Source organism: Erythrolamprus reginae, chromosome Z (assembly GCF_031021105.1).
Source record: "Erythrolamprus reginae isolate rEryReg1 chromosome Z, rEryReg1.hap1, whole genome shotgun sequence".
In the NCBI taxonomy this organism is placed as follows: domain Eukaryota; kingdom Metazoa; phylum Chordata; class Lepidosauria; order Squamata; family Dipsadidae; genus Erythrolamprus; species Erythrolamprus reginae.
The window spans coordinates 12,189,997-12,203,383 of record NC_091963.1 but is presented as its reverse complement, the minus strand read 5'-3'; the positions used below and the strand labels follow the sequence as shown (position 1 = coordinate 12,203,383).

At 40.5% G+C, this 13,387-nt stretch overlaps 1 protein-coding gene across 2 annotated transcripts in view; it reads right to left on the bottom strand.

The window, feature by feature from the left end:
• Positions 1-13,051, bottom strand: part of UBE3C (ubiquitin protein ligase E3C) — a 69,489-nt gene extending 56,438 nt beyond the window's left edge. The window contains exons 1-5 of one of the 2 annotated variants that reach the window (XM_070726449.1): positions 12,600-13,051; positions 6,493-6,546; positions 4,863-4,933; positions 2,143-2,289; positions 92-207 (exon numbers count right to left, since the gene is read on the bottom strand). Coding sequence is in view for 1 of the 2 variants with exons in the window: in XM_070726448.1 (XP_070582549.1) it covers positions 92-207; positions 2,143-2,289; positions 4,863-4,937; positions 6,493-6,546; positions 12,600-12,665 (458 nt within the window). In the remaining variant the exon portion in view is untranslated. Of the gene's footprint in view, positions 1-91; positions 208-2,142; positions 2,290-4,862; positions 4,938-6,492; positions 6,547-12,599 lie in introns of both variants that reach the window. The other variant, XM_070726448.1, reaches the window with a different exon arrangement.
• Positions 13,052-13,387: the final 336 nt, after the last annotated feature.

Genomic DNA, 13,387 nt, shown 5'->3' with positions numbered 1-13,387 from the left:
CATATCAAATTAGCCACATGTGTCATATTATAAACCAAATTCGTGGAACATATATAAATTTACAGTAAGCTATCTTCATTTCTTTGTTTACCTGCAACAGAGGCCCAACAACCTTTTTATCTGATATAAGCATGTAAATCTGTCAGGACCATCAAGCTGCTTCACAAATTGAGAATTTTGTTTAATCAAATTTTGGCATATCCATATCTGGAAAGGAAAAAATCCACAGCTCTAAAAATTCAAAATGTTTCTTTTTAAAAACCTTGCAACATTGCTATTTTTGCATCATGCAAAAGAAAATAAAACAAGGACAAAATTTTAATCACAATGTGGTTGAAATCTTCTAATCTTCCATTCTTACTCTAAATTTCAGTGTGTTAAAAATACAAAGATAAATAATTTACCCACCATGTACTTTAACATGTAATTTAGACTTATAAAATTCTAACTGCAATTAATAAAATTATATATTAAAAGCATGGACATTACATGAACTTGTTTCCCTAAATTCTAAGCTACTTCTACTTGGTCAGAACAAAACTAGTAAACAAACTTTTTTATATTTAATAGAAATAATGAAAAACTGGATAATGACAGATGTTTTATTAGCACAGGCATGGTAGGGGTAATTATAGGCAATTTTGAAAATCCAAAATCCTTTGCTATTGCACATATTGTTTCTCATTATTAAGTACAGATAGTCTCAACTTATGACAATTTAGTCCCAAATTTTTATTGCTGAGCAATACAGTTATTGAGTTTCTCCCCGTTTTATCATCATTCTCGCCATGGTTTTTAACTAAATCACTGCAATTAATCAGTTACATGGTTAAGTAAATTTCGTTTCCCCATTGGCCTTGCTTGTCTGAAAGTCACAAAAGATTATCACATGACTCCAGGACTGACACCATCATAAATACATTCCAGTTGCAAATCTAAAAATTTGATTACATGAACACAGGAATGCTGCAATGGCATAAGTGTGAGAAAACCATTATAACTCCCTTTTTTTCAGTGCACTGTAACTTCAAATGGTCACTAAATGAATTGTTACCTATATGGAGCTTGTGCAGAGCTTTCTGAAGCACCCGAAAATCCTGTATGCATTCTCGTAGTATTTTCTGAGGCTCCAGAAACTCTGCAAGAGCAGGCCCTTCTGGTGTGACTCCCAAGGAGGAGGTCCAGAAAGACCTCTTTCGTCATGGCAAGGGAAGGAGAGGGCAGTGCGTGTCATGCCAGTAGAGACAAGTTAGGCGTTTTCTGGATTTTTAACAAGTCAGGCCCCAAATGAACCAAAAGGTTCATTATCACTGGCACAAGAAGAACAAGAGAATCTTGGGAAACTTCACAGCATAAACATCATGAGTCAGCATAAATCTTTAAGTGCCACCTTCTGGAGATGACCAATCAATTTAAAAAAAAAATAAAATCCATAGATAGCTGGGGCAATCACTCCAGGAGAATATCAAAGCATATTTTATCTAATGCTACTGAGAAATCCAGGAAAATGAAAAGGTGGTGTCCCATCTTTTTCCGAACAAATAATATCTAACAAGCCAAAACCAAACCTACATCTGAATAACTGGATTAGAAAATCAATTTCATCTAAGATGAAATGTCAAGTGTTTTAAAATTATCATGGTACACTATTTTTTAAAGCAAAAATAAAACCAAACAAATAGAGGAAGCCCAATCTCTATCCACAAAAGGGATAATGATGATTTTATATACAAAACAAGAAAGTATAGGTGTGGGGATGAGGAAAAGCTTATTTGTACAAGATGTAAAGGTGTTTGTGCAAATCTAGACCTGGGTTTTAATTTTCTCAAACTTTAATCGCTCCAAATCAGGAGCACAAAAACTTTAAAACAGGATCACTTTCCTAATCTAAGCTCAAAAAAGGGTGGGGGGGACCAACTCTGCCAATAGTGAGGCATACCCCTCCACACTCTCTGTGTCCCTCAGTTTCTTATTTCTCTAATCATTATGCCAAGCTCTCAGCAACAGAAAAATTGCCTTCCCAAAGTCTAACTCTTTTCTTAGTCAAACAGACAAGAAGTTATTTATGTTTTACTGGACACCTAAAATAATTAAAAATGAGATTACATCCCCAAAAACCTGAAAACAAAATGAACTACTTACCAAACGTTTGGAGTCTTCATTACATCTATAGAAAAACAGAAGCTGGCGAACTAAGAGAGTCAGGTTTGCTCCAATGGCAGAGGAGCAACTTCCTCCAGATTGTGTTAAATTAGCATAGCGATCAAATTCACTCCTCTGAAGAGCATACTTAAAATTGAAAAATAAAAGTAAAGCTAATGTAATCTTTTAGTCATTACAGGCAACATTTCAACAACTGCAAACTTCATTTACAAATGATTAAATTCTTATGAATATAAGAATGTCAACTTCCATATTATTTATTTTTTGTACCTTGGCTTCAATGCTATGAATATCAATAAAAATTTGGGGATATTTGGATAATGGCATCAAACATATATAATCTGCAATGGCTGGGTAGCACTATTGTCCTTTAATCAATCCTAGAATGGACACAATTCATCCAAATCCCATACACAAGCATAAAAGCTGACTATGTATTAAAGAAAATACTCATATGTCAAAAAGAACTTACAATAAAATCAATTTGTGGAAAATTATTGTGATAGGAACTTGCTTTCTCATTTTACCATACTGAGATTAACAAAAAAAATATTCATTTTGCAAAAGTCCATCAAGTATTGTTTTCTCTATGAACAAAGGTTCTCTAGGAAATCATTATGTGATATTATAATATGATTCTTGACTTTTACAATAATGAAGATCCAGCTGCTCAGCATTTTAGGTCCACTAATTTTTAGGTCCATAAGAATTCAAAGGTTTTCTGCTTCGGATAGTCATAAAAACTAAAAAGACAGACTCCAAATCTTCCTGCACAATAGCAACACCACTTAGACTTATATATTGTTTTATATCTGTCTCTAAGCAGTTTACAGAGTTAGCATATTGCCCCCAACAATCTGGGTCCTCATTTTACCAACCTCGGAAGGATAGAAAGCTCAGTCAACCTTGAGCCTGGTGAGACCTGAACTGCTCAACTGCAGGCAGCCAGCAGACAGAAGAAATAGCCGGCAGTATTGCATTCTAACCAATGCACCACCAGAGCTCTTATAAAGATATAAAGCAATACAAGAAAAATATTGTGCAAGTATAGAGATCTTGGAGTCCAAGTTGACAATCACTTAAATATGAGCCAGCAGTATGCTGCAGCTGCCAAAAAGGCCAATGCAACCACAAGCTGCATTAACAGTGGGATAGAACTAAAACCACTTCATACCTTGATAAGACCCCAATTGGAATACTGCATCTAGTTTTGGTTATCACAACATTTATGTGGAGACACGGGAAATAGTACAGAGAACAGAACAAAGATGTTTGGGGACAAGAGGCTAAAACTCATGAAGAATGGCTGCAGGAATTGGATATGTCTAATCTAGTAAACAAAATAGTATTAGAGGTAACATGGCAGCAGTGTTCCAATCTCATCACCGGCTCAAGGTTGACTCAGCCTTCCATCCTTCCAAGGTGGGTAATATGAGGACCCAGATTGTGGGGACAATAGCCTAGCTCTGTTAAAAAAGTGCTATTGCTAACATGTTGTAAGCCACCCTGAGTCTAAGGAGAAGCACGGCATAAAAATCGAATGAATGAATGAATGAATGAATAAATAAATAAATAAATAAATTTGAGAGCTTCCCCACAGAAGGGGGTGGTGGTGTCAAACTATTTTCAAACAAGAAGCAATGATTGGAAACTAACCAAGAAGAGAAGCTATCTAAAACTGAGGAATTTCCTGACAGTGAGAACAATTAATCTTAAAAATTTGCCAGTAGAAGTTGTTGGAGCTCCATCACTGGAGGCTTTTAAAGAGAAACTGAACAATCATTTATCTGAAAACATACAGGGCCTCCTGCTTGGATTGGAAGACTCCAAGGTATCTTCCAATTCTCTTATTCTTTTACGACTGAACAATCTTTACATATATCCATCATAGCAGACCAAGACAAAACAGAAATGTTGCGGGATCCAATCTAGGTCGGTCCCTAGCACTAAAGGTTTAGCCTTCTTAGTTTTTGGACCTGTGCTGGAGCCATCGTCAGGGAACTTCTCTCTACCAGGATGTCTTCCATTCTGGTAGACACATTCTGATTCCAGAATGTAGCAGAGAGATGTTCTGTTAAAACTATTTATTGCAGCATGTCAGACTTGTGCTCTACTAAAATGTGGTACACCTTCTGGCAGAGCACGAAGTTGACATCCCCAGCATGAGCCTGAAAACAACTCAGGAAACAAAACCTCTGGTCCTGGTGACCAACCCAGATTGGATCCTGCAACATTATCCTGGGGCACATATATTTGTCACAACAGAACAGGATAATTTTTTTTTGTGTACCAATGTCATCTACAAGTATTTCCAAAACTTAACTGCTATCTATAATGCATAAGTCTAGATTCCACATCCTGTACAGAAGCTCAAAGATGAAAAAGACCGTCTTGTTTCTTGAAAAATAGTAATGGAAATTAGACAAGAACTACTGTGCTCATTCACTCTCTCCTAATTTATTAATATAATAAATTATATCATATAATTATATTAAATATTAAAATTATGTAAACAGAGTGTAATTTAATTCTGAACTGCATAAAGACTGACTGCGTAATCTGGGGGAAAAAACCTCCAGTGTTAACAGGTAGAATGGTAGAATAACAATTGTGAGAACTATTTAACTTAATTTATTATAATATAATCTACTGCACAATATCAAAAATATTCAAAGAAATTAATCATGAAAAAGGCTTACTTGGTGTTTTCTGTCCCTGTATCCCCGAACAAAGGACTGTATAATGACTGCATTTTTCAGCCGTTTCCTTTCTTCCTAAGGGGATAAGTCAAGTCAATAAAATATGATGCACTGTAATTCAACAATTCAAAATGGCAACAACTGAGTGCTCACTATCGGAACCAACACTCAAAACATCCTTAGTTGATTTTCTATTAGTATAAAGAGAAGTCTCTCATGAAACACAGTATTGACTCACAGTATTTTTATACTGCTTAATGAAGTTGGTTCACAAATTATCCTCTTCCAATCAGAGCAGGATACTTTTTAGATATTTACTCTGATATCAGCTGAGATTGATAGTTGTTAACTAATCAACCAGGCTGGAAAGTGGGAGGCATCTGAGTTATAGTTCCACCTTAGCCATGAAAGCTGGCTGGGTGACTTTGGGCCAGTCCTTCTTTCTCAGACCTAATCCACCTCTCACAGGGTTGCTCTTGTGAAGAAAACAGGAGGAAGGAGTATTAGATATGTTCACCGTATTGTGTTATTTATAAAACTAATAAAGGCAGAATATTAAATTCAATAAATAACTAGTATGTATGAATATTAAATTATTCACATTAAATTAGAATGCCACATAGTCACATAGTTAAATGTGTTGGAACACCGCTATTTTTAATACTAGAGGATGCCAACATGGGAAAAATTGAAATCTCAGTAAGGATCTCAGTCCTCTATTCTATAAGAAAAATATTCATTTATCATCTTGATTTAATCTATTATTTATTACACTATTAACATCAGATGAGGAATATGTGAGACAAGACAGACTACAGTAACTATGCACTACTAATTTGAACTGTTATTAAAACGGGGGGAAATCAACTTCAAAAACAACTGATTTTTTCATTTATCTTTAGATGAAACACAATACATGTACAGTGTGTTGTGCTGTATATGTTTATTATTTATTAATTCAAGACCCTAATATAAGTAGCTCTCTACTTATGACCACAATTGAGCCCAAAATTTCTGTTCCTAAGTAATGCAGTTAATTTTGTACAATTTTATGAACTTTCTTGCCACAATTGTTAAATGAATCACTGCAGTTGTTAAATAAATAGGATTGTTAAGTGAATTTTGTTTCCAGCATAGACTTTGCTGTTGAAAGCCAGCTAGGGAAGGTAGAAAGGGCGATCATGTGATTCAGGACAGTACACTATAATTAATTCATGCCAGTTGCTATAATGGTCATAAGTGTGAAAAATGGTCATGTCACTTTTTTTCAATACTGTTGTAACTTCAAACAATCACTAAATGAATGGTTATAAGTTGAGGACCACCTGTACATATCATTTCATATTTGAGTCACTTCTGCAATATTCTTATGTTAATTTGTGTTTTCTTTCTCACTAGACTGACATTTCATTTTACTTTATAAACTTTGCACCATTTAAAGAGGTGTTTATTTTTATCAATTTGTTCTATTTCTGTAACTGCTCAATTCAATGAAGTGACTTTGGGTGGTTTACACTTCTAAACCTATGAAACAATTAAAATGACTTTCTAATGTTACCATAATTTTAACAAGGTATATCCCTTTAATTTTTATCTAGAAGCTTCTTTTTATTGTACTTTATTTACATACCTCTCGTTTTCGTCTCTCCTCCTGTGTACGATGCAAAAGAGAAGCCTTTTCTTCCTAGAAGATAACATATATGTTTATCTGAACTAATATACTGAATTTTTATATAAACATCTTTTTACAAGCTATATGTCTGTATATGTATATTTTCCCAACCTACAGAAAGGATTACAATCATTACTGTTTTTGCAGAACCAATTGTACCAATAATTTCAGTTGAGTGAAAACTTATATTGCATATAACATAATACCACACATTTTTTGCAACTATATTAACCATTTATTGCAGTGGTCTCCAATTTTTCTAGCTTGGCAGTCCAGTCCAAATGACTGGCAAATGCACATACATGCATGTGCACAGTTGCAATTGTGCTCCATGGGGTGTTGCACGTAAGCAGGAGGCACTTGCATTCGAGTGCAAAGCTTCACTCACACAGGCAGAGTGTTTTGTTTGGCCGTGAAGCTCAATTTGTGCAAGGAATGCAGCTTCACACGCAAACACAAGCACCCTATGCTCATGAGTGGAACTTCACTCGTGCATCTCTCCTGCAGCCCAGTTTCCAGAGGTCATGGCCCAAGTAATGGTCCATAGCCCAGGGATTAGGGACCCCTAATCTATTGCATTGACTTTAGAATGCATCTTCTGAGAATAGAAATGCTTGCTCTCCCCAGAACTAGGTTCACCGAGTCCTCTTCAATAAAGCAAAAAAAATTATTCCTGAAATGTATGTAGGTGCTTATGAGAATTTCTTTCAGAGAAAAAGATCAGCATAAAATTATCATTTCCCTGCTACACACATGGACTGCCAACGTTTGTGGGGTTCTGTTCAATACAATTCTGAATTCAACCAGAGTTCTCTGCTGAATTTTACACCCTTCCTACATTTTCATTACAGGAGAAAGAGGAGAAAATATTGCATGGTTTAAACATCTAGAGCAAATGTGTTTGGGATGTTACAATGTTAAGACATATTCAAAATACTATTGACATTTTTAAAGAAAGGGAGGGAAGCATTGGCTGCACTACTGAAATATTATTTGGTCACATAATCATATCACTACTGATAAGACTGAGTAGAAACAGTATTTTATCAACAAGGGACACTCAATAGAATTTGTTTAGACGGCTTCAAAGCAGTTATATGCATTTTTGATGTTAACCAGACACTGATAAACCCCTGAGAATGTGGTGAAATGGAAATCTTTATTTCTCTCTTGGAAAGAGCTGCTCCAGTATTGTAAGCTTTTTTCCTTCAAAAAAACTTGCCACTAAGTACAAGTTAGATTGGGAAAACACCATAAAAGATGGTAATGGCAAATTGTCAAGAAATACGCATGACTTGTCCATGAAATCGTTCAGCATTAAGTTCAATCTCAAGATGTCTTTTTGTTCACATACAGCCACATGAAACATGAAAGCATGTTGTCAAGGAGTCAACTGAAAGCACGTAGTCAAGTTTTCCTATTTCACTCTAGGGTCAAGATCCTGGCCTTCCAGGCATTCATAACAGCGCTATGAGCAAAAAAGCAAATACTACTACATACTGCAAGCTGTCCATTTATAGCTAATCAAATCTTTTCGATGATCAGCATATAGTTTATATTTTGTATAAAGTGAGATTTTGCCATACCAAAATGGGCCACACACCCCTTAGTTTGAGATTGAAAAAAACTCATTGAATGAGGAATGAACTGGAATAGAAAAAAAGTATTATTATTTAGGAGAAATAGTTTTCCAATTTTAGTGCCTTATTCACAACTATTAATATACTATATCGCAGCAGGAGTTCCTTTTTCGTATATTTTTTAAAGAGAGTCCTTTAACCCAAGGATCCCCAGTCCCCAAGCTGCAACCTGTTGGGAACTGGGCTGCACAAGTGGCGGGCAAGCATGTGAGCACATAACGCTACATTTGTGCAAGTGTCACAGGTGCACACAAAACCATTCCCTCTCCCCTCCATCTCTGGTACCCGCAGCCCACAAACCAGAAAGGCTGCGGGCCGCTGCTTTAACCAATTGTCTGAGCTCCAAATGGAATTAGTCCTTAACCCAGGGGTCGACAAAGTTGTTCAGAATCTAGGAGCCAGCCAAAAAATTTAGGAGCCAGAATTTTTTTAAAGCAAACTTGGTTTTTTGCCGAGTCTCCACCTGACATCGCTTTCACCCCCTCTGTCTCCTCCTTCCTCTCTCATCTCTTTCCTTCCTCTCCCTCCCTTTCTCTCTTTCCTTTCTCTCCCTTTCTGTCTATCCTTTCTATCTCTCACCCCTTCTTCCTCTTTCATTCCCTTTCTCTCCCTCCCTTTCTCTCTCATTCCTTTCTCTCCCTCTTTCCTTCCTATCTCTCTTTCTTTTTCTCCCTCCTTCATATCTTCTTTCTCTCCCCCTTCCTCCCTCTTTCCTTTCTCCCCCTCCCTTTCTCTTCCTTTTTCTCTATCCTTTCTACTTCTTACTCTTTCTTTCTCTCCCTCCTTCATTCAATTTTCTCTCCCTCCCTTTCTCTCTCTTTCCTTTCTCCCCCTCCCTTTCTCTTCCTTTTTCTCTATCCTTTCTACTTCTTACTCTTTCTTTCTCTCCCTCCTTCATTCAATTTTCTCTCCCCCCCTTCCTCCCTCTTTCCTTTCTCCCCCTCCCTTTCTCTTCCTTTTTCTCTATCCTTTCTACTTCTTACTCTTTCTTTCTCTCCCTCCTTCATTCAATTTTCTCTCCCTCCCTTTCTCTCCCTTTCTCTCTCTTTCCTTTCTCTCCCTCCCTTTCTCTTCCTTTTTCTCTATCCTTTCTACTTCTTACTCTTTCTTTCTCTCCCTCCTTCATTCAATTTTCTCTCCCCCCCTTCCTCCCTCTTTCCTTTCTCCCCCTCCCTTTCTCTTCCTTTTTCTCTATCCTTTCTGCTTCTTACTCTTTCTTTCTCTCCCTCCTTCATTCAATTTTCTCTCCCTCCCTTACTCTCTCTTTCCTTTCTCTCCCTCCCTTGTTCTCCCCTGGGGCTGCCTGTGCCTGCCCTGCACCACCCAACACGGACGGACAGCCCCCGGTCGTCGGTTCGTCGCCCCCCACCCCCCCACGGAGGGAGATCAGGCTGGCGAGGGCGGTAGAACTACGTCACCAGCCACTGGAGGGAGATCGGGCTGGCGGGGACGGCGAATCCACCTCCCCAGCCGCGCGGAGGGAAATCCGGTAGGCGGGCGGGTGGCCGCGGCTCCCTGCGCGCCCCTGGAAAAGCGTACAGGGAACGGTGCCCGGGGCCGCTTTAGCCGCCCCCCCTCCCCCCGCCATCTCCCCGCGACTGCCTGTGCCGCTGCAGCCGCGGCCCCCCCCCCCCGCTCCCACCGCCAGTGCCCTCCCGCCGGGCAACCAAAGGACACTTGCCGATGACGACAGGGAACCTTCAGCTGGGCGGGCGCTGCCGTGCCGGTGCCTCCGACCTCCCGGTTCCTGCTCGATGCCGCGGTTTCTGGCGCTCTCCTGCTGGGCCCCAAAGAAGGAAGGCGGGAAAAAGGCGCGAAGAATGGAGGTCTCCTTCCTGCCTGCCTTCTTTGGGACCCAGCAGGAGAGCGCCAGAAACCGCGGCATCGGGCAGGAGCGGAGAGGTCAGAGGCACCGCAGCGCCCTTCTAGGCGCCAGACAACATTTTCTAGGCGCCACTGGCGACCAGGCGCCTGGGTTTGTCGAACCTTGCCTTAACCCACTTTCTATCAAACCATGATAGAATGCTGGCATATCCGCACTCTTAATATACCATGGCAACATTGCCTACCAAGTGAATAGTTGAGAAAGTCTTCTCTTAAAAAGTAGCTTCTACGTCACATTATCACGCATCTTGATATTGATCTCAGCCACACCAAAATATCCCTATAGTGCAAGACAGTTATTTTCTTCCATTTTTAAAACATCCTCATCATCTTCTAATGCAACATTCCTCAATGAATATTCAGTATTTAAGTGAAATAAACAAAATAATAAAATACAACCTCATCTCACTCACTCCACTGGCCAGAACCTCAATAGTTTCTGTTTGGTTTGACCCATATACTGTATTTGGCTTGACCCATTTGTATGCTAATTATACCTGAGCACTTTGAGAAATCAGCATTTTCTTTTAGTGATTGTATTTAGAATTGATGACAAACACATAAATCCATCAAACATGAATAAAATGTTATATCACTTGCCACTTTTTTTACATATTGGTTTATTCTCATTCCACAAAGCAGTGTAATACCATGTTTCTCTGAAAATAAGACCATACCTTATATTTTTTTGAACCCTGAAATAAGTGCTTGGCCTTATTGCCATGCACTCAAAAGCCCAATTGGGCTTATTATCAGGAGATGTCTAGTTTTGGAGAAAACAGGGTATCTGTCTGATTTGATGAGGATGAAAGGCTTTTTAGGTATTAGAGGTCAGTAGTAAATGATGATCCATAATTTAGATGAATTATTACATAATGCATTTCTAATGGGCATCTGGTTCATGAAAATGGGATTACAAAACACTGCACTGAAGGTAATATTTACGGTACCCTAATTTCAATAGATCTTTAATTTGTATACATATTATACATAAAGCATTAAAGCAGACTATTCAATTTTAGGTGATGATGGCTACATATGACACGATCAGTTTACATAAATCAATACAGAAAAATTGCATTCGCATTGTAGAGAAACTATATTCTTTCCTATAGATAACAATCATATAAGTAATATTCTCCACATGGACTGGAAAACAGGTGTTTACATTATAAGGCCTAATGTGCCTTCAAAACAGAAGCCAGATTTGGAACAAGTTTCAACTGTGTCAAAGCTGAATCCTAATATTTAATCACACGTACACACCCTCATGCAGATGACAGGCAATCTTGGTACTCGTAATAGACCTCCTCTTTAACAACTGTAGTAATATTAATGGCCAGAAAAAAACTCACTAAAACAGAGGAAATAGATCTCTCCCTCTCTCTCTCTCTCCCCTCCTCTTTTCTTTCTAAAAAATGTTTAGAATTCAGAATTTACATAGCCTCTTTTGTTTGTTGCCCAATATTCAGTGCTTTTCAACTTCAGCCAACTTGATATCCCTACACTTCAACTCCCAGAATTCCTCAGCCAGCGTAGTAACTAGCACATTTTGGCAGCTGAAATTCAGGCATCTTACAGGTCACCAAACCTGAGAGAGGAAACTAAGACATTTAGGAACCAAATGCTTAAAGTCAACCTGTCTAACTACTGTCCCGTCCCCCCCACATCCCATCAAAATGTTTTGTTTGTTTTGTTCCTAGGTGGTTAGATTGCATCACCAAACCTGAGAGAGGAAACTAAGACATTTAGGAACCAAATGCTTAAAAGTCAAACTGTCTAACCTTCCCCACCGGCATCCCATCAAAACTTTTGTTTGTTTTGATATTGAGCCTTGGTGGTGCAGTGGTTAGAGTGCAGTACTGCAAGCTGCTTGTGCTGACTGCTGACTGCAGTTCACCAATTCAAATTTCACCAGGCTCAAGGTTGACTCAGCCTTTCACCCTTCCGAGGTGGGTAAAATGAAGACCCAGATTGTTGTGGGCAATAGGCTGACCCTGTAAACCGCTCAGAGAGGGCTGTAAAGCACTGTAAAGCAGTATATAAGTCTAAGTGCTATTGCTATTTTGGGAACTGAAGTCCAGGCATCACCAAACCTGAGAGAGGAAACTAAGACATTTAGAAACAAATGCTTAAAAGTCAAGCTGTCTAACAACTCCCCCCCACATCCCACCAACATGTTTTTTTCTACACCAGGATTCCCCATGTCCATCTCCATAATAATCCTAAACATCTCCCAATACTCCATTCTCCCAGAATCCTGAGCAAAGTCCTTGGCTGACCAGGTTTTAAGTGCACCCCAATTTCCCCGCCGGTGCACCAGAGAAGGGGAGGGGAGGAAGCACCAGGCCCGGCATCTCCCAAGAGAGCCCCGACCCAGCCTGGAGAGACCCCCAAGCCTCCCCCAGGCTTGCTCGAGTCCGCCAGAAGAGGAAATCAGAGGCGAAGCGCAGCGCAGGGGCTCCGAGGAGCCTCCCCCATCATCCCCACCAGCCGGTCCTGAGGAAGCCTGAGTCACGCCGGCCCTTTTGCGAGGCCTACCTTCTTGCTGGCTCCTCCTAGGGAGACCTTGGGCCTGGTCTTGAAATCCCCTTCGAAGCTGAACATGGTGCCCGGCCGCTTAGCCGCCCATCCGGAGCTCGGCCCGGCCTCCTCAGCCGGACGGGGCGAAGAAGAGCCGAGGAGGAGGAGGAGGTGACCTGACCTGGCTGGGAAGCCCCAACGCCAGCCAGCCTCGCCGGCCAGTAGTCCTACACCCTTCACAAGGCCGAAGGGCCCCCTTCCCGACTTCCTTTCGAGGATCCGGGCCGCAAGGACCGGAAGGATCGCGGGTCGGGCGGGCGCCTCTGTGGCAGGCGGGGGGAAGCGAATCACCCGGCTCCTCAAAAGAAGATGGCCGCCGACTGCAGTTAGTACGGCGCGCGCTCACCCCGGTCTGCGCGTGCGCGCGCGCCTGACTCCTCCCTCCCTGCCTCTCTGCCTCCCTCCCATCTGAAGGAAGGGCCGCCGCTCGCTCCGCCTGTTGGACCGGAGGAAGAGCGATGAGGGGGAGGGACGCGGGGGGGCGGGTTTGGAAGGCGGGGCTCAGGTAGAATCTTCTCTTGGGCCCCGCCCTCCCCCGAGATTGGATGTTTGGTGAATGGGCTACTCAAGGCTCCAGACCTCATGGTGGGTGGGTGTTTAAAAAATTCTCAATGGGAAGTCTGATTTTATTTCGATTCTTTCCAGCAACAATCACACATCGCTACACCTTAACTACTCGGTTACTAAAGTTATATTTCCTACAGTCGAGTTTGGAGCAGTTTACTTTGTATCTGTTGTGTGCTCCT